Source organism: Acinonyx jubatus, chromosome B4 (genome assembly GCF_027475565.1).
Source record: "Acinonyx jubatus isolate Ajub_Pintada_27869175 chromosome B4, VMU_Ajub_asm_v1.0, whole genome shotgun sequence".
In the NCBI taxonomy this organism is placed as follows: domain Eukaryota; kingdom Metazoa; phylum Chordata; class Mammalia; order Carnivora; family Felidae; genus Acinonyx; species Acinonyx jubatus.
In genome coordinates, this window is record NC_069387.1 from 137,747,222 (window position 1) to 137,767,760 (window position 20,539).

Below are 20,539 nucleotides of genomic sequence, written 5' to 3' on the forward strand. Positions count from 1 at the left end.
GGAGGGAGGGCCTGGACCCCGGCCGGCCCCCGAGGCCTGTCAGGACCTTGAAGGCCTGAGTCTTTGACTGACAGGGGAGAATGGTCAGCGGAGGGGGCCAAGCGGCACAGGGCCGAGGGCCCCGTGGGAGAGATGCCCATGGCCTTCCAACTGCCTTCCTGCTCCCAGCGCCCCAGGCCGGCCCGCCCCCTGCCAGGACCACTTGGAACTCTGTCCTTCCTGCCTCGGACCACGCTGTGGGCTCAGTACCGGGTAGGCCCCTGCCGTTGTCTCTACGAAAGGGGCACCTCCCAGCAAGTGCCTTAGTCTGGCAGCCCCGGAGGAGCCCCGAGACCAGGATGCGTGTGCATGTGGTGCATTGGGGCCCCAAGGGGACAGCCGTGAGGGGGAGGGTGGTGGCTGCCAAGTCCCCAACTACAGGAGGCCAAGCAGAGGCCGGGTGGCCGGCGGGGGCGGGGTGGCCCCGTGGCTCCACTGTGTCCTGCGGCCGGTGGGACATGTTTGACTCTCTTGTGGGTCCTGAGCGGGGGCAAAACTGGGCCAGCTGATCAGCCTGCTGGCTGCGGGGGTGGAGGCCGGGCTTCCCGGTGGCTGCGCAGAGCTGGGGGGTCAGAGTCCACTGTCACGTGCAGTCTGGCCACTGTCCGTTGTTTGTGTGGTCAGTTCCTCCATCCCCCGGGGACCTGGGAAGGTCCCAGCCTGGGCCGCGGCGAGAGGGGTGGGCACAGGTCACCAAGCTTTGTAGGAGCAGCTTGTGGCCTTGTGGGGAGGAGGGGAGGTCACTAGTCCGGGAGGGAATGTTTTGGGGTTGGTTGACGCCTGTAATAGCCGTCATCACCATCTGGGTCAGAACAGGAGCCTGGGGACACATGCCCCCTCACAGCCCCCAGCCTCTGTGACTCCACTGGGCAGCCCTGTGGAGGAGACCAGCTGGGGAAACCGAGGCTCGGAGAGCTTGTATCCACAGCTGTGAAGGGACCTGGAGGCGGAGAACAGAAACTCAGGAGACAGACACTCTCTTCCCTTGGCCACTCTGTCACCCCCAGTGGCCGTGACGTGATGGACAGTGGGGGTGGCCCTGGGCGGTGGGGTGGGCTTGGGGCAGGAACTGGATCCTGCCGGCCGGAGCTTCCCGGGAGCCCACCCGGAGCTCCCTCGAGGGCGCCACGTTCAGGCGCAGGGTGGGCCCCGGGGGACATGTGAGAACCCACTCACACCGCCAAGCGCCGGGCAGGGGCCTGGGCCCGGAGACCACACGGCTGGGTGGCTCTCCCGGGATGCTGGCCGTGGGGGACCGGCAGTGGCTCTCCCCGTGCACAGTATAGTGGGGACCCCGATGTCCCCGGATCCCACACTCGGGGTGGTAAGGAGAGCAGGGGCCTGGGGAAACTTCCCGTTCCAGCTTCCGAGGCACGGGATTCTCCATCCAGCAACATTTAAAGAAGTATTCGCGAGGCTGGAGCCCCGGATCTTTCCCCGTGTCCAGCACTGCTCGGCTCGACCTCGCTTGCAGGGCCCGCTTTGAGCAGACTTCGGCATCTTGTCCCTCAGATGGAGGCCTTGGCGTTCTCAGGTCCTCTCCTCCGCAAGCCCTCCCTCCGTCCACACGAGACCCCTGTCCGGCCGCCCACCCAGCCGCGTGCTCAGCTCAGGAGCCCACGCTGGCGCCGATCACAGCACGTGCCCGCCGGGTGGGGCGCGGGCGCCCGGGTGGGAGCGCGTGCCTCCCCCTCCCGAGTGCCCCTGAGTCTCAGCAGGTGCACATCTGTCAGAGGAACGGGGGCACCGGGCACATCCGTGGTGTCCCTCTAGGCTCACTGGGAGATGCTTTCAGAAGACGTTCCACACTTGGGGCAAATGGGAGGTAAGCACAGCTATAATGTGGGTTGATGTGTGCAGAGCAGAGATAAGAATTTCCAAAAGGGGAGCAAGGTGACGGTGGCCAGGGCGGGGAGGGGAGAGCCGTGCAAGGCAGCTGGCTGAGCGTCCTGGGAGATCGGCCTGGGAGAGGGGGCCCGTCTGCTCCCCAGTGGAGCGCCCACCCCCTCCCCATCCTCCCCCACCTCCTCCCTCCTCCTCCTCCATCTTGGCTGGGGAGGCCTTCGGTGCACAGGACAGAGACACAGCCTTGCTGGCTCAGAGCCCCAGGCCAGGGCCGCCATGGGCAGACAGGGAGGGGAGGCCACGGCACAGCGTGGCCCTGCAGAGTGGGTCACGTAGGATGAGGGTTTAGCACGGGATTCCTGGCGGAGTCTGGCTGGATGCTGGACTTGGGACATCAGCAGGGGTCCATGTGCACTGAGGGGCCCGTTGTGCCCCAGGGCAGGGAGACGGAGCTGGTGAGGGGCGAGGGCCCATCACGGGCGGCTGCAAGTGCCGGGTGGAGGGCGTTCGGTCCCAGCTGGTGGCCCAACGAGCAGGTGGGTTTTGCTGAGATCATCGCCTCTATGTTCTGGGGGCGCAGCGAGACCACGGGGAGAGGTGACGGTAAGGACAAAAACTCCAGGCCCGCAAGAGGTCTGTGCTCACGGGTGTGGCTGGGCCCTCGGGGCCTGCCCGGGCTCTGCTGTCCTGAAGCACAACCGACCGATGGGCAGGAGACGCGGACATGCTCTCTCACCCCTCCCCCAGCCGGGAGCCTCAGTCTCCCCGTTCGCCCTCCCTCAGCTGGTGCCCTTTCCCTGCTACCTCTCTCTCTCTGTGCCCTCCCCCCACAGGTTCTGCTCGCTTGGTTTCTTCCGCTCTAGAGAAAGGATCTGGAACTCATTCACCCAAGGGTAGAAAGGACTGACGCCGGCTCAGAGTCAGCCCTGCCAAGGGTTTTGCCCTTTACGAAGAATCGAACCTTGAAATCAGACAGAGTCCGGTTTGAGTCCGGCCCCTCCCTGGTGTGTGCGTCCCTGTCCCACGTGCCACTGTTTGCGTGTTCCGCGTGCCCCATCACGTGTGCTGTGTGCGCTGACGTGCGTGGTGCGTGTGTCATGCACGGGCCCCGTCACCCGTCACGTGTACCCCCTGCCCGCGGGGGCCGCTGCACAGAAGCCCCACAAGCACGCTGCTTGCAGATGCTGAGCATCTGTGACCCGGGGGCTCCAGGGGCACCTGCCGGCCGGACGCCTCTTCCCCAGCCCGCTGGGTGTCCAGGCACCAGCCCGGCACTCGGCCACGGGGCCCCTTGGAGGTGCCCACGGGTGCAGCCTGCCCCACTCTGGGCATTTATTGCCTTTCTGGGCACCCAGACCTTCTCTCTCCACCCCAGACCCATGCCCCATGCCCCATGCCCCATGCCCCATGCCCCGGCCGCCCACCCCCTCCATCCTGGGTGTTTCAGACCCAACCCCACCCCCGCTGCCGGCCCCAGCAACGGGCTTCTGGCACATCTCCCCCCACCGCCCTCATCCAGGCCTTCTCCAGATCTCGCCGGAACCGGCCTTAAATCACTACCCGGGTCTGACCGCTTGTAACGTCTCCTCCACCACATCGGGGTGGCCTCCCTGCTTTCTCGACAGTGTCCCAACACCTGCTCTCCTCGCTGTGGCTCCTTTCTCGGCCAGAGATACAGGTCTCACCTGTGGCCGCTTGTCCCAAGCGTGTCGTCTTTGTGAGCCTGGTCGTGGCCCCGCCCGTGCGGCAAGGGAAGAAGGGCTGAGGCCGGCATTCCTGGGGACCGGCCTTCCTCCCCACCCGTCCCCTCCGTGCTAACCCGTTCTCTCCCCTCGCCTCGCAAGCGTGCTCTGCATTAATACCGGGGACCGCGTGATTTTGACGTCACAGTTCGGTCCAGGAGGCTTTCTCTTTCGGCCTCTGCTGTGGCCTGTCTGTCCTTGGATGGGGCCTCTGGAGGACACTGGGAGTAGGGGAGCGGTCAAGGCTTCAGGGTGTCTGTGTGGGCAGGACGGCTCCGCCTCGGGAGACACGTTCTCCCGTCCTGGGGGTACGTCTGGGGACCCCGTGCGGACTCTGCTCTGTTTCCCAGGCTCAGGCCCTGCCGGGTTGTTGATGTGGGGGCTGGGTCCCACAAAGTTGCACACAGATGCCACCCACATGCACGTGGAAGCGGCCGTGGTCACTTCTGGTAGAGTCCCCATGGGCCCTTGCTTTGGTCCTGGCTGAGGGCGAGGCCTCCAGGTGGCTCCCCTCCAGGGGTCCCCGAGCACACACAACACTGCCCTCCTTACTCGCCCCATCGTGGACGCGGGAGGAGAGGGAGCTACATCGCTCTGGGCCTGCCTGGGGCATCTGGGCCCTGAAGGCTATGCTGTACTTGCCCCAGTGTCCCGATCCCCAGCTCCTCTCCGCACGTGCCCGAGGCCTCCCAGAGACCGTGGCCTTCCGGGTCGGCACACGCTGGCCTGAACATCGATCCTCTACATCCTCAAGTCCTAGACTCGAGCCGCCTGCTTCCCGGCCTGCCGGCAAGCTCCCCTCTCCTGCAGGTGCCCCTGGCTTCCCCTCCCGAGGAGGCCACCCTGACTCTCCCCCACTGAGATGACTTCTCCCCGTTAACCTGCGTCGTGCCCCATCTGCTCTCACAGCCTTTGGTTGTTAGAAAGCATGTGCGTTCACACCAAGTTAGCAACATGTGCACACGCATGTCCACGGATATATACGCCATTGTCTCATTCTCTTTGATGGACGCGGACAGTCACGTTACGTGGATAGAACACAGTTCACGCTGTCTTTGCGATACTAGGTTTCCTCAAATGATAGAGCATCGAATGACGTGCACGTGGAAAAAAAAAACTTTCAAGTAACAAATCCAGGTTCAAAATGCAAGGCAGGATTCTGCCTCCTCTGCCCCACACCCTGCTCTTTGCCCCAGGAGCAGAATTGTTAATAGAGTTCTCTTTCCCCGTTCTGGCCCTCCGACTATAACTTGTCCTGACTTAACCTGACCTAACCTTCTGAGTTTAGGTGTGTCCTGACATGCCGTGACTGGTCACCGCTGGCGGGCACCTGCTTCGCCGCGTTCCCGGCGGGGAAGAAGGCGCCAAGCCCACTCTGTGCTTCAACTCCCCACCTCACTGTTTTCATATAATTTAAAAAAACAAGATGTAAAAATTTCTATTTATCTTTCTACTATAAATACTTCTCCAAGCTTTCTCTACATCTTGATTTTAAAACTTGAAAATGAAAATATGGCAGTATTACTGCACAAATGTTTATGCAGGTTTCATATTTGTGACTAGCACTTTGGAAGAAGAAGAATGTGGTAAAGATTTTACCCGTTGAAGGAGGCTCTTCTGAATATGAGGGTCTAGTGTATTTGTATGCGTATTCTTGACAATTTGTTGTACTTCGGAAGAGTCGAGAGGCTGTGTTTTCCTTCATCCTGTATCCGCACAGCTCATTTCTTGATTCCCTTGGCAGCTGGGCTGTCCTCCCAGGCCAGCTTTTTGCTTGGGGTCTGTGATAGGAAAATGGAACCTCCAAACAGCCTTAAATGGTTTGCTTTGTTGACAGCTTGGCTGGGTATAAAATTCTAGATGCCATATCTTTTCCCATCAGAACCTAAAGACCCTGCCTGCTCCAGTAGCTTCTAGAAGGCAGTGTGGTGAACGAACAGTCATTATTTGTTGGTCGTGTTCTTTTTATTCTGCCAAATTTTGAGAGTTTCTTGCGTTTCTTGGGTCTGGGCCTGCCCACTGGATCTACTCAGAATATGGTAGGCCCGTGCTATCTGAAGATGTTGTTCATTTATTTGACTGTTTCCTCTTCTCAGTTGCCTTTTTTCCCTCTTTTAGAATTTCTAGTGAGTGAAAGTTTGGCACCCAGGATATACCTTGTATGTTTCAACTTTCACCTCCCTTCTCAAGGCTTTTTCACTTGCTCCCTATTCTGGGACACGTCCTAGGCAGTATCTTCCACATCCTGCTGTTCAGGCATGTCCATGCCATCGAGCTTTACGTTGGTTAGCACGTTCATTTCCAAGACTTCTTTCTTGTCTTTCTGTTTCTTCACAGTAGCCTGAATGATGCTACTCAGAATGATTTCTATTATTTCACTTTTCCCTGAAGCATCTCTGATCCTTGCCACCTCATTGTCAAGTGTAGAATATCAATATCCCGAGCCTTCCTCCCAGTTCACACCACCACCTTTCCATAGCTGCCCCGTGGCCCTGCCTGCCAGGTCCTCTCTGGATAGGAATAAAGGTTGAGGGGTGCACTGTGACTGATTAGCGCAGGTCTGGCTGGGTAGCCCAGCGGGCTTCTTGGTTGACCAGGACATTCTGGGGTGGGGGGGGGGGGTGTTTCCTAGTCTTGCTTGTGCGATCTGGTGAAGCCTATGGGACCCTTCTCAGAATAGCATAGAAATATGGAAAGTTACTAAGAAAACCAATTATATCGAAATGAGTTTTATCAAATGTTGGAGAGTCTCTTTTGATACAGTAATATGTTTACTTCTTTATTAAAACATTATGTAAAAATGTCTGGCCGTGGGACAGCTCTAGTTAGAAATCAGGGTGAACATAAACACCACTTTGCAATATTCCCAAGAGCTGTAAAATGGTACGAGGTATTCCTGTGATTTCCGTGAGTTACACCCAAATATCGTGTTGACTGCCTACATGCCTGATGGAAGGTTAATGCCAATTGTAAATTAAGGACACATTAAACAACGTGCATACTTTCTCCATCCAGGGTCCAATGCCTCCAGCACTCTGGGGACCCTCCCCAGGCTGGACGCCCCTCTCTTTGGACAGCGTTCTCCCGGCTCTGGCCTGAACTAAAGTCTGACACCAGCTGTGTGTCATGTGGGCAGGGTGGGGGTACAGGCTAACCCGGCACTTTGGAAATACAACCCTGTCCCCCAACCGTCCACTTTGTGAGCACATGCCTGTGCCCCCTGGATGCGCTGCTCCGTCCCTTGGCATCACAGGTGCTGGTGGGGGTCGGGGGGACCTGGGCGTCTTTCTGATGGGTCCGGCTGCAGCCCCTTTTCTTTTCCGCAGCCACGGGCCCCACAATCTCCCATCCTTTCTGGCAGATTGTCCCCATTCTTGTCCAGCACCGTTGCTGTTCTATCACTTTTGAAAACGTCTCTCTGATCAGAACTGATGTCTCCTCCCGAGGTCTGCATTTGTGCTCATGTCCTGCTCTTGAACAGACTTCCCGGTGGCACCATGGGCCCCCGTGATGTGCACTGCTAACCAGCTCTCGTGGGCGCTGGCCTTGGGTGTCCCCCGATGTTCCCGTTACCTTCTGTAAGGTCACAAGCAACGCCGCACACATTCACCAGTGGAAGTTCTCGGCGCCCCGAGAAGGAGGAGGCTCCGGTCCCTGTGGCATGACACACAGGTCCCTCGGTTCCACCTGTTGAAAAATAATGCCCACACACACTTCATTTTATGAACTTTGTTTTCTTGAATTCTCTTTACAGATGGATCCTCCAAAGGGTTAGTTTTAAAAGTTCCCGGGTGAATTTAGGATATTTTTCCAAATTTCAAATACTATCCACCTGCTTGGGAACAGGTGGCTGTCAGAGGTGGGCTCTGTTTCTTGACTGAGGTCCCTTTGGGGTCTTGGGTGTGCAGGTGAAGTAAGTACCCTGGTGACCCTCAAGGCTTCTGAAGGGGACGGCTCAGCTCCACGTGAGGAAGGAAGGCAATGACCTTGGTGGAGGTCAGGCTCTGCATGCTGGGCAGGGCGGTTCCCTGAGCGATCGCTTCAGGTGAGGGCATCACTGGAAAGTGTCTTGGGGGTGAAGGCAGAGGAGCAGGGCAGGAAACGGGGCTCTGAGGAGGGGCTGCAGAACACCAACCCTCTCTGAGCTCCTGAGTCCCCGGCTGGAGTGAGATCCAGGTCATTTCTCCAGGTGAGGGCTTGGACTGGCGTCTGGGTCTCCGCTGACTTCCCAGGGAGGTGACTCACCCAGAGGTGTGGGCTTGCCTGTCATCCCCAACCCCCCTTCTGATCAGGGGCTGGCACAGCAGAATCGTGAGAGGCAGACGGTAGCAAGTCAGGCTCTAGTTGGCCGGTTTTTTATTGTTGGATTTGGTGCCGGTGTCCGATGCTTCTGCAGACCTCAGTTTCCCCAAATGTACACTGAGAGGTTAGAGCTATCTGACCTCTAGGAGCCCTCTCCAGATCTGGCCTCTTTCCCTTGGCCATACCGAGATGCCTGGGCAGGAAGGAAACAGCCTTCTTGTGACCCCTGCACCAAGTCTCCGGGCCTACCTTACACTCACAAGGACCCTCTGCCCCAGGATGGTCTGTGACCACCCCCCCCCCACCACCACACACACACAGGGCCTCACACAGGAAGTGCAGGGCCAAGCATAGGTCCCTGCCCCAACCCACTTGCAGAGCTCTTTGCTGGGCATTTGAATTCAGTTGGTGCACAAGTGCCTCAAGGCCTACCACCCTGGTCGCTGTGCTTGGGGGCGATCTGACCACAGATGCTCCTGGGCCAGGGCCCTGGGAAGGTGAGGAAATCCACCAGGAAGAAACACCCGCCCTTGCTAGGGGCGGGATAGAGGCGGGCAGGAAGGTGCCCGCTGTTTCCTCTGGAGCCTTCCCTGGGCATGTACTGTGCTCCCACGTGCTCGGGCGCCTAGCAGCTCGCCTGGAGGATTTCACACACCAGACCCAGAGAGAGAGAGAGAGAGAGAGAGACAGAGAGAGAGAGAGACAGAGAGACAGAGAGAGAGAGTGTGTGTGTGTGTGTGTGTGTGTGTGTGTGTGTGCGCGTGTGCGCGCGCGCGCGCGCGGGCGCGCGCGCATGTGTTTCCGGGCAGAGGGGCCCTTTTTCAGAACCCACAGCAGGTCGAGCCTGGACCGCAGTGAGGCCTGGGCCAGGGTCCTCCCCGCGCCCCCCCTCCCCCGCCGGCCGCGGGGGTGCGAGGGGGCTGGGCTAGCCCGCCGGAGGCCGCCCGCCCCGCTCCCGCAGCCGCCGCGGAGGCTCTGCAGTGAGGCCCCTGCGCACCTAGGTGGAGCCCGACCCGCGGTTTTCGGCTGGACAGGCCCCGCCTGACCCGCCGGCGCGCCAGGCGGGGGCGCTGCAGGGCGGCGGGGGGTCCCCCGGGTCCCCTGCGCGGCCCAGTGCGCATCGGCGGCTCCGCGGACCGGGCGGAGCGCAGACGGCGGCGGGCGCGGGCCGGAGTCCGATCGCCGCGCGGGCCGCCTCCCCAGAAGGGGCCGAACGAGCGAGCGAGCGAGCGGGCGCGCGCCGCCGGGCCGGAGCAGCGGCTTCCCGCGGGCGGCGAGGCGCGCAGCGTCGCCGGCCCCACCTGTCGGCGCGGCGGCCGCCGCCACCGGCCCCTCCGCCGGCCGCGTTCCCGGCCCCGGCCCCGGCAGCGCCGGCCAGAGCGAGCGGCCCGCGGAAGCGCCGGCCCGGGCCTCGTCCCACGGCAGCGGCGGAGGCGCGGGCTCCAGGGAGCGCGGAGGCCGGCCCCGTCCGGGGCGGAAGGGGGGGCGACCGGCCCGCCAGCCCCGGGCCGCGCAAGTTGGATCTCGGCGGGCCCGGCCGGGCCCCGGCGGCGGCGATGGTGCGGCAGCCCCGCGCCCTGCGCGCAGTCCCGGCCCCGAGCCCGGCTCTCCGCGGCGGCGCGGCCCCCTGAGCCCCGGCCGGAGCGAGCGCGGCGCGGCGGCGGCGGCGGCGGAGGCGGCGGCGGCGGCGGAGGAGGAGGAGGAGAGAAGGAGGAGGAAGAAGAGGAAGAGGAGGAGGGGACGAAGAAGGCGACGCCGAGCAGCGGCGGAGGGGCCGGGGCGCGCAGCACCCCCCCGCGCCGCCGGCCGTTGCGCAATCCGCGGCCCGCCGTCCGGGCCCTGCGGGCGGCGCGGCTCCGGGGGCGGCGGCGGGGCTGATTCATGGGGCCGCGGCGGCCGCCCCCCCGCGCCCGGGCCCCCGGCGCCCCGCAGCCCGCGATGGTGGCCGAGTGGCCGGAGCGGCGGCCGCCGCGGCCGGAGACTTTCTGCTAACCTCCCCGCCCCGCCGCCCCTCCCCGGCGCCCCCCGCCCCTCCCCTCCCCCTGCCCGAAAGACGCGCATCGCCGCCCGGAGTGGCGCCTCCAGTCGCGGCGGCCGCGGCGGTGGCGGCGGATGGGGGGCGCGAGCGGGCGGCCGCGGCGGCTGCACCCGGTGGGGCGCTGATGCGGCGCCTGGACCTTCGCTGCGCGACTTCGGGGGCGTCGGCCGAGTGGGCACTCCGCGATGCAGCTCCTGAAGGCGCTCTGGGCACTCGCAGGGGCCGCGCTCTGCTGTTTCCTCGTCCTGGTGATTCACGCTCAGTTCCTCAAAGAAGGTAATTGTCCCCGGCGCGGACCGGCCCCCGGGCGCTGTCCCCGCGGCTGCCCGGGCTTCCAGCACGTTCCGCCGGCGCCACTGCGGGCCCGGAGCGGCGGCGCGGACCTTCCCGCGCCCGGCGCTTCGGGGCTCACCGGCGGCGCGGGGAGGGCGCCGCGGCCTCTGTGCCCTCGCGCCGCTCGGGGCCCCAGCTCTCGCCGAGGCTGCCGTGCCGGTCCCCTGCCCCACTCGGCCCCGTTGGCAGCGGCGCCCGCCCGCTCTCCGCGGGCCCTCGGTAGATGGCACCCGCGCTCCACGGTGGCGGGGCCGGGGCGCGCGCGCGCGGGGCTGGGGGACCGGCAGGAGCCAGGGCGAGGCCTGCGCGCAGCATGCCGCTCCCCACGCCACCTTCCCAGCCGAATCGGGGACCCGTGGGCTCGGAGAGCCGGGACTTGGTCGCCAAAGTGCGGGGGTTGGGGGGGGGGGGTGCTGCCCTCCGGGTGCCTGCTGGAGCGGGGGCCCCTGGATCCCGTTCTTGGGACTTGGTTCAGGCGGATGCCTGGACGGTCGGACCCTCGAGGCTGGAGGGTATTCTGGGACCTCCGGTTCCGATATGGTCAGGTGGGCACTCCTGGAAACTTCCTGGCCCCGAGCAGGGCTCTCCTGGAGCTTGGTCCTGGTAGAGCCAGGGCTGAGCCAGAACAGGAGACCCAGGGCACGCCAGGCCTTCAGTTGTACCCACTGCCTGGGGCTGTCAGCCGCCCTTGCCCTCAGGCACCTTGCTACCAGGGCGGCCGCCCCGCGCCCCCCTGGCCAGCAGGGAGCGCTGAGCACTGGAGGGAGCTGGAGTGGCTGGGGAATGCTAGCCCGTCCTCATTAGCCCTGGGTTTGGGTTCCTACAAAGGAAGGATTTGCAACATTCAGCTGCTTCCCTGCCTAATTAATGAGCTGCTGCTGGCTTCCCAGGGAAGCAGGTAGGTGTGGGAGGCCAGCCCCAGGCTGGGTGACCTCCTCCATCGGCCTGGTGGCCGTTTCCCTCCGTGGAATTTGGGTCCAGGACCTGAAGGGGGAGCTGACTGTCCCAGGGGCTTGCTGTTGGCCTGCCCTGCCCTGCGGGTGAAGTTGGAGGCCAGCTCCCGGCCACGCCACCTGCCTCTGGAGTGGGCGGTCCTGCCTTGGGTTGGTGGTCCCACGGGGCTGGCACGTCCCCAGAGGGCTGTTCTCAGCCGTGTCTGCTGCCAGGGGACCAGAGGACCCCCCCCCCCAAGTGGCCAGAGGGACCCTGGGCAGCTGGGCCTTGTTGGGCCTTTAATTCTTTACCCTTCTCCCTGGTCTTTCCCGTTTGGGGGGGTTCGTCTTGGAAAGGGATCGCGCGTTAAAGTTTTACCGTCTCTCTCCAAGGTCGAAAGTGCCCGTCTACATGGGAAGTTCCCGGGACGAAGAGCCCTTTCCCTGATATTAAAGCAATGATTTAGAAAGAGGGTCAGGCCGCTGGCCACTCCGATTGCGTGGGACTGAACGGGTCCCTTCCGCTCTCCCCACAGGGACTGAGTGGTCCTGGTGTCTTCAGGGGACAGCACCATGCTCCTGAGGCGTGGGTCTCAAGGACAGTTTCTTCTGGCCGGGAGGAAAGAGCTTCTGTCCCCTGGGTTGGAGGATGCCGGGTTGCAGGGCAGGGCAGGGTTTAAGGGAAGAAAGGGGCTCACGGAGTGAAGTGTTTTTGTGGGTGCTCGTGGAGAGCCCTTCACAGGAAATCTCGGTGTTCACTCTAAGCAGACAGGTACACACACGTGTGTGTCATGCGGTGGCAGGCCGTGGAGGACGAGGAGGCCGGGCCACGGGGCCGTGGAGCAGGCGTGTGGTCAGAAGGCGCATGTCTCTCAGACAGACGGGGAGTCCCAGTGTTTGCCCGTCCAGGCGCCGGAGGTCTGTCAGCGTGCGGTGACACGGAGGCACTGGCTGCAAGGGGCTGTCCCCTTCGTCACAGGGGAGGCCTGGGGCTCTTCTTGGTCCTCAGGCCGTGGGAGCCGGTTTTCTTCCCTCCAGGAGCGTGCTGGCCCGCGGGAGGGGGGCGGCGAGGCGGGCCGGCCGGCAGTTGTGACTTGTTGTCTGCAGATGAGTGCGAAAGGGCTGATTAAGTAGCCATTTCCGTGACTCTGGCTTTTCAGGGATGAAGAATGGGGGACCCAGGGAGCCGTTTGTCCACACTTCACCTTTTGTGTGTGGAGCTGCGGGCCACCCTGTGGCTGACCGGTCCCCCTCTGGCCAGCCGGCCTCCCAGCGTTTGGGAAGATGAATCGGGCTGTGACCGGAGGTGCGCGCACATTGTGGTTCCCCGACTGCAGCCGTGGCTGGTCCGGCCTTTGTCGGGAAGATCCTGGCCCCTGGGTGGGTCCCGCCTGGCTCGGCCGGCCGAGGGCCAAAGAGGGAGCCCCGGACGTGGCCCCGGTGTGGGAAGTGGGGACGCCCCGGGGCCTGGGCGGCACCTTCTCGGCTCACTCCTGGGGCCACCCCGACCCCCTGGGACACAAGAGGGGCCTGTCTGTTGCTTCTGAACGCAGCGTGCAAATGTGTGTTTGGGGGTCTCGGGAACCAGATTTAAAACCCAGCTGCCTACTCAGGAGGCAGGTGCCCAGGTGACGGGGCGCTGGGGCAGGGGCAGAGGGAACCCCTTCCTCTACGTCCTTAGTTACGTCGGGCCTCGGAACAGGGGGTTACGGGAACGGCTAGGATCATAACAGTGTTTCCCACCTTCCTCTTCAAGGGACTTTAATATATTTTCCTTCCGTCTTTTATTCAGTTGACAGATTACAGCACTGCCCGCAGGTTAACGGCTTTTGTGTCGATGCCTAATGTAACAGGAAGAGCGACAGAAACACTAAAAAGGAGCGGGGAGACGTGAGAGCTGATGCCCGGCCGAGCCAGGCCGCTTGTGGGGCGAGGTGTTGGGGGCTCTGGGACCCGGAGGGGGCGGGAGCAGGCCGGGAAGTCTGCATGGAAGGGCGAAGCTGGGATTTGTTTCTGGAACGTGGTCTGGGGATTTAAGTCTCTCTCTGTAAACCCTTTCGGTGGCAGACGAGTGCGTGAGACGGGCATGTGTCGTGTCAACAGCCTTTCTTACAGCTGCTACCGAGCGCTCGCGGCGGGGTGGGGAGGTCGGCACCGGGCCGGCCGCCCTCGCCGTGTGCCGGCCTCGGTCCCGGGGCTCCGAGTGCCGTCGCTGTGGCCCGCGAGGCCTCAGCCGCCGCCCCGGGCCAGGCTGTGTGATAGAGTGGATACATACGATCCAGCGTTCACGTCCCGAGTCAGCTCGTTGTTCTGAGAGGGAAGGGTAATTCTGTGAGCCCGAGGCTGGGAAAGGGCACGTGTGACCCCATCGGGCCCCTTAACGGCCTTCCGTTAGTTGGCGGCCTTCCGTAGTCGCTAATTGCTGTCGTGGTCACGAGATTCGCAGCTGGCACCGAGCGTCACCAGCTTCCTTGCAGCCACCAGCTTGTTCTGAACAAGGGCCAGGGAGAGGATCGGGGACTGACACGGCACCCTTCCTGAGCGAGGATTCCGTCGGAAATGCTCGTTGGCTCAAACAGCTCGACAGCCTCTCCCGGTTATGTGGCACGCATGCGTGTCCCCGAGGCGTGAGCCGGCAGGGGCTGGCGGGAGGCCCGCGGTGGGTTGGTGCGGGCTCCGCGGGGAAGCTGTTCCTGGCGGTTCTGGGCCGGGGGACGGTGCCCAGCTCCGTCGTCAGAGTCGCGGCTGCAGAGGCAAGCCTCGTTCACAGAGAGAGGGCCGCAGCCCCGCGCCTGGCCTCCCTCAGCCGCTGTGCCAGTGACCTCCACCTGCTCCCCGCATGGCGCCTCCCCAACCCTCCAGCAGATGCGTCGGGGGCTGGGGACGTGTGAGTGGCTTCGGGAGGGGTGGGATTGGAGGGCGTTAAAAATAACCAGCTCCTTTATCATCATTTACTATCGTTTCTCGTGTGATGAAGAATCTGATAAATGAAACCCACACCAGCCTCAATGGGAATCTCAGCGCCGAGATCCCATCCTCAGGACTGGAAACAGAGGGGACTTTTCCGATGTGACACGGCTCGCTGCGGCCTTGGGCGGGGGCGTCTGTGCTCTGGGGGCCCCCAAAGAGCCCTGGGGTGTCTGGGGGCACCGCTGCGGTGGGGGTGGGGGCCGTGCACGTGCCCACGCTGGGAACGGCGAGGCCTTGGCTGAGGTTCTGGTAGGCAGCAGCCTCCCACCTCGTTCTGTCCGAAAATGGCACGGGGAGCCGCGCCGGGGACGTGCGGAGCCCTCGCTCAGTGGTCCGCACGCCGTCTGGGGATACCAGGAGCAGAGGGGGCAGGAGGGGCGGCCACGTCCCCTCCTTTGGTGGTGATGTCAATGACTAGTAAGTGACATCTGGTTGAATTATTCAAAGGCCCCGTGTGTCTGTGGTTCTATATGCCGTCCTGAGGCGTGTGGAGTATATCACATGCATCGTGGGCCCGACTGAAAATACAGCCTCTTAATTAGGGGGCAGAGCGCCTGTGCGATGGCGTGCAAGGACAGGGGCGGAGGGAAGCCCGTCCGTTGTGTCCTGAGTCACACAGGAATGAAAAGCACATGAAAGTATGTGACGCGTGTGAAGTGACCTACGCTGTGAGCACCTGCACAGGTAGCATAGAGCAGCTACTGGGGCACGTTTCAGGGAACGGATTCGGGGCTCCTCTTGGATGAACGTTCATGGCCCGTATTGCTGTCCACCTGCTGTCAGCCAGGGGGGCCTCAGCTGTGGTCGCCAGCGTTCCCAGGACTCTAGATCCTGGCTCCGGGGAGCCCTGTGGGAAAGGGCAAGGCTTCCTCTCCCTCCCAGGGCCGGGAGCACATGTCTGTGTCCCCCCCCCCCCCAACTGCCCCACAAATGGATGGACAGGCCCCCACCCCAGGACCACCTCTGCAGGTGGGGGCTCCCCAAAAGGAAGGGAGCCTGAGGACTAGTGGAACGGGGAAAGGGTGGGAGAAAAGCCCAGTCCGCGGAGGTCCACCCTGGGACCCGGCCCGAGTCCTGGGGGGTCCGCTCACCAGCCTCGGCTGATAGCCTGCCTTTCCCGGTGGGGGGCTCTCATCGCTCCGTAGACCCGGTGAGTCAGGTGCAAGACGGCCAGACCCACCTGCTCTTTCTGGCGGTTACTTAGTTACTGAGTGCGTGGGGACACTGCTGACAGCCCCCCTGCAGAAGCTGTTGGCAGGGGTGGCCCACGGCTACAGGCAGGGAGGAGGGTTATCCGGCTGTCGGCCGAGGTGGGGGGGGGGGGACCTTGCTGTCGACACCCCCAGCTCCCCACGCGAGCAGGCGCTTCCTCCAGGCGCCAGGCGGGGAGGGGGGTGGGCAGCTCCCCAGAGACCCTGGCTTTGCTGGATCATCGCTTTTCCGCGTCTACGCTGCCTGCAGGCAGGTGCCTGGATGAACCCAGGGAGGCAGTCAGGGTGTGCGAATCCGTTTCCCTGTTGTGTGGGCTCTTTGAGGTACACGTGGCAGGTGCAGCTGTGCGACCCCGAAGGTGCCCACGGCAGCTCCCGGGTGAGCCCCGAGAGCACGGAACCCCTTTGTCCCAACAGTTTTGTAGGGACTGGAGCTGGAGGTCCGCCCCGCGTGCCCCCGCCGCTCCCAGCCGTCACGGAGAGGTCCCAGCGCTCTGCCCCGGACCGCCAGAAGTTTCTCTGCAGCCTGATGCGTCACGTGTCAGAGACTCAGACCACCGCCTAGGGTTGAGCCGCGGCTCGCTCTGGGTGGACTGCCGCCCGTCACGTGGACGGCAGGTGTGTGTGTGCCACGTGTCCAGCCTGGGAGGGGTGGTGCCAGCAGCTCCAGGGGCCCTGCCTCTTGTGGGACTGACGTGGTCTTGCGCGTGTCTTCGGTTCGCCTTTCCCTCCCTGCCTAGTGGCGTCCACAAGTCACTTGTCATTCCGTCCGATTCTCACTGAACGGGGGAGGCCGCTCTGCAGCTGGGAACACGGTGGAGGCCACGGACACGCTGGTTCCAGGAGCATGAGACCGACGTGGCCTTGTGTCTCAGGCCCTCCAAGCGGCAGGGCCCTCAGCCCTTAGGGCTCAACCCTCCCGAAGCCCCTGAGCTGAGGTAGAAGGACGGGCCGCCTGCTGGAGTGGCTGTTCTCACCCGCGGGGCTGCTGTGGACCTCAGGCGCCCAGAGTGGCAGCTGCCAGCTCTCGCTGTCCCCGAGTGCCTGGGACTCCCGACGGGTGGGACGGGGCCTCGAAGGGCCGAGGCAGTCGCCCCGCGGCGTCCCTGGAGGCCCTCAGCCTGCCGGCTCATGACCTGTGTGGGGTCCGACCGGCACCTGCTCCTGGGCTGGGGGTGCTCGTGCCCCCTGCCCCCGCTCAGCCGAGCCCTCTGCCCTCTGCTCTCTGCCCTCTGCCCTCTGCCCTGTCCTCTTTTGTTCTTGTTTTGCACCACAGAAAACAGACCGGGCTCTGCTGGGTCCCGAAGGTCAGCGTGTCACCCGTGGAGCGGTGTCACCCTCCCCCCCGCCCCTGACCTCACGCCGCCTTGGAGTTCTCAGAAGCGGGGCCTCCCGCCGCCCACCCCCAGCCCAGGCTGGACCTCGTTTCTGGTCTTGCCGGGGCTCCCCCGTTACCTCCCATGGCCTCACCTACCCCGTGAGGAGGGTGTGGTTGGGAAGTCAAGGACAGAACATGCAGGGTCTGGCCAAGGCCCCAGGGCCTTCGACGCTGAGCACCGGGCTCCACTTTTTCTTCCTTGCGGGAACGCAGATGTGCATCCTGGGAAGCCGCACAGAGGTGCGGCAGCGACCCTGCAGGACGGGCGCCCGCTGGCGGTCTCGGGCAGGGTGACATTGGCCTCAAAGCTGGCTGTCTGCCCACGTGACCCCGCTGTGCAGGGGAGGCCACAGGGGTTGGGCAGAGACCTGGACGCCAGCCACCGGTTCTGAGCCTCGGTCTCCTGGTCCGACGGTGGGATCCTGTGGTTGGATGTGCCGAGGGGGCTCCCTCTGCCCTGCCCCTTGCCTCTAGGTCCCCCGACCTGGGCGGGGAGGGTGGTTCTAGAAGGCTCCAGCTCTGGGTGAGCTGCCCTCTGAGAGGCTGCCCGAGGACCCGGCCAGTTTTCCCCGACTGCCCGTGTCCGCCCTCGGCCCTGTGGTATCTTCCCCGTGCGTAATTAGAGGAGGCTGTTCCATCTTTAAACACGCTCTTTTCTGCCTGGAGAAGGCGGGTTTTGTTAACTCCTTACCTTCCTTCTCCTCCGCTTCCGGAAGCAGCCAGGCAGGCCCTCTGGTTTGCTCACCAAAGACGGAGCGCAGAGCTTGTTAGAAATGACTGTGCTCTGTGGGCCTTACAGCCTGCGTTCAGCCCTCTGAACGCAGAGGGGGGCACCAGGTACCCTGGGGGGCACCAGGGCAGCACGCACCCGGTCCCGGGACCCGCAGCCCCGTGACAGCCTCAGTAGGCGTGGCTCGAGCACAGATCAAGGGCCTGCTGTAAGCCAGCAGGCCTCTGTGCCGGGGAGCTGGTGGATCCAGTGGGATCCAGTGTGTAGAGAGGATGAGCGGGGGCCCGAGTGTGTGCACTTGGGGGGAACGCACAGCAGCGGGGCAGTGGGACCCCCCCAAACCACGTGTGCCCTGGACCCGTGGATGCGGCCTTGTTTGGAGACAGGGTCTCTGCAGATGTAATTAAGGTAAGGGTCTCGAGATGAGATCATCCTGGACGAGGGTCCACCCTAAGTCCCCCGACAGGTGTCTTTATAAGAGAAGAGACGTGGGGGTGAGGCGCGGGTGAGGACGGGGGCAGAGACTGGGGGACAAGGGCTGCCCACGGCCAGCAGGAGCAGAAAGAGGCAGGAAGGACCCTCCCCGGGAGTCTCCAGAGGGGACACAGCCCTGCCCCACCTGGGTCTTGGACCCTCCACATCCAGGCCTGCAGGAGAGTGGATTTCTGTTGTTTGAAGCCACATGTTCGTGGTGATGTCAGGGCAGCTCCAGAAACGGATAGGCCGCGCACGGAGGAGGGGGCACACGCCGTGTCACCGGAGTCACGTCACCGGGAGTCACGCCACATGTGCCGGGGGCTCAGGGAAGCGTGTTCTCCCGGGTGCTGGGTCTCACTGCCCTCCCCCGTCTGTCCGGTTTCCGGTCAGGGTGTCTGGGCCCACGGAAGTGATGACCTTGGAGCTGCCGGGTGGGGCAGAAGCCGCTTCCCCCAGGTCAGGTGTGGGATGGATGGGGCCACCCGGAAACTCCGAGCACGCCTCCCCCATAAATCCAGCGTTTCGCGGAGTGAGGCACGCTTTATGCAGCACGGGTGGGCATTTTTCATTTTAACGGCCGTGTGTTTATTTTTATGGGTACCTTCTATTTGTGGCCATGGCGCTGGCTTTCTGGTTAAGAGAGAGAAAGGGCTTCTTTTGGACAGGAAGGTGGGACTCGGGTGCGGTGTCGTTCGTGGAGAGACTCGGGGTGGGTGTAGTGCACGTATCCTGAGCACCTACTGAGCGCTGGGTGCTGGGAGTTGTTGGGACCAAGGGCGCCGGGAGCTCCGGAGAGTTCTGCAGGCTGGGGGGCTGGGCTCCAAAATGCTGGTCACTTCCTCTCGGGTGTCCAGCCTGGCTCAGCGGGGGAGCCGGGCTCCACAATGGAGGTCAGGATGGACAGGTGGCTCCGTCGGCTTCCTGGGGCCGCCGTCACGAAGGACCGTGGGTGGACACTTTGAGCCGCAGACCCTTCCGGTCTTTTGTCTCTGGAGGCCACGGTCTAGGCCACCGTGGGGGCAGAACGGGTTCCTTGTGGAGGCTCCGGTTCCTCCCAGATCCAGGACGATCGCGTCTCAAGAGCCTTGATTGTACCTGTGAGGACGCTTGGTCCAGATGGGAGGGGAGCTCACGGTACAGATGGTCCTTTTACTGGTTAGGGAGGGGACATGGGATGCATGGGCCGCTGGAGGGGTGCAGGCGAGCGAGGATGAGGGCAGGACTGTGCCCCCAACGTGGAGTCCCAGGCAAAGGGGGCGCACTGAGTGCCGTTGGAAGTAGCCTGCTGGGGCCGTGCTGGGCAGAAGGAAGAGGCGGGCACCCCAGCCTGTCTGTAAGGCCGGTAGTCAGCCCCCCTGCATGCCTGACCTGTTCCGTGTCACGTAACGTCCCCCGAGGTGGCAGGTGGGGGGCGGGGGGAGTCAGGCCGAAGGCGGCGAGGGGCTTGCTGAAGCCACGTGGCCCTGAGCCCCTGCAGACGTGAGGGTGTGGTGCTGGGGGTGGCCCAGGAATCTCCCTCCCCCAGCAAGCATCTGCCTGGACACCTGGGAGGTGGCCGCAGGGGTGGGGCCGGAGGGCTCCCTGGGGCTTCTGCAGAAATCTCTTGGTCCAAGTGGTCTCCTGAGCTGCCCCCTGCATGGGGCCTTGTGCTGACGTCCTTCCGGGGACTGGCTCATCCCGTCTGTCACTGAACACCCTCCTTGCCATGCTCAGCTCTTCTCTTTGCCACTGACCTTGGGGGCTTAAGGACCCCGTGCCTCAGTTTCCCCCATCGGGGGGCTGTGAGCACAGGTCCCCCGGGGTGGTGGTGAGGGAGAGGTGTGTTCACGCATGCAGGAGGTCACAGCTGAGCGTGTGGAAAGTGCTGTCCTCACGTCACACCCAGCTTGGAATCACCATCCCGCCCGTCTGTCCTCTGACATGGGCGGAGGACTCCGGATTGGCCGCCGTGTCCCCACTGCCCCCCCCCCATCTTTCCACCCCTCCTTTGCTTCTTCGTTGTTCATGCCGACCCTCTCCCTTGGGGGCTGAGAGGCAGTTCTCAGCTGGGCTCTGGGAGGCTCTGGATGGAGGTTGTCAGAGGGAGGGCCCCGTGTTGGGTGACGATCCAGGGTACATGGAATTTTCCAGAATACTTAGCAGACATAGGCAAAAGGGGCCTTCATGAGGTCCTGCCTGTGCTTTCTGGGGCTGATCTCATGGGGTCACTCAAGAGGGCGGTCGGGGCCCCCGGGGCTGAGCCTGGCGTGGTACCTGGTTGGTGCCTGGAGAGCCACCAACGGGGTCCTGGGCCTGGGGGAGGCTTGCTGAGGGGGGACAGGAGAGCTGGTGACGGCCTTGCCTGTAGCCCCGGGACGGAGCCATCCCCTGGTGACCCAGCTGGGGGCAGAGCACCTCCGGGGTGGCTGGCCTGCCGACTGCCTTCACCGGCCCGCTGCGCTCTCCTGGGCGAGTCCCTGCGCACAGGTCCCCGGCCCACTGTCTGCTCACTGGACGCCTTCCCGCTTCTGCGTATAAGGTGACGCCTCGGAGCCCGTTTGCC

The 20,539-nt window shown here is 63.6% G+C and overlaps 1 protein-coding gene across 2 annotated transcripts in view; it reads left to right on the plus strand.

The window, feature by feature from the left end:
• Positions 1-20,539, plus strand: part of TAFA5 (TAFA chemokine like family member 5) — a 188,769-nt gene that overhangs the window by 60,333 nt on the left and 107,897 nt on the right. Inside the window, exon 1 of one of the 2 annotated variants that reach the window (XM_027070413.2) lies at positions 9,641-10,242. The exons of the other annotated variant lie outside the window; for it this stretch is intronic. Within the exon in view, the coding sequence (XP_026926214.1) occupies positions 10,152-10,242 (91 nt within the window). The 5' untranslated portion in view covers positions 9,641-10,151. Of the gene's footprint in view, positions 1-9,640; positions 10,243-20,539 lie in introns of those variants that run through there. 2 annotated transcript variants of the gene reach the window in all.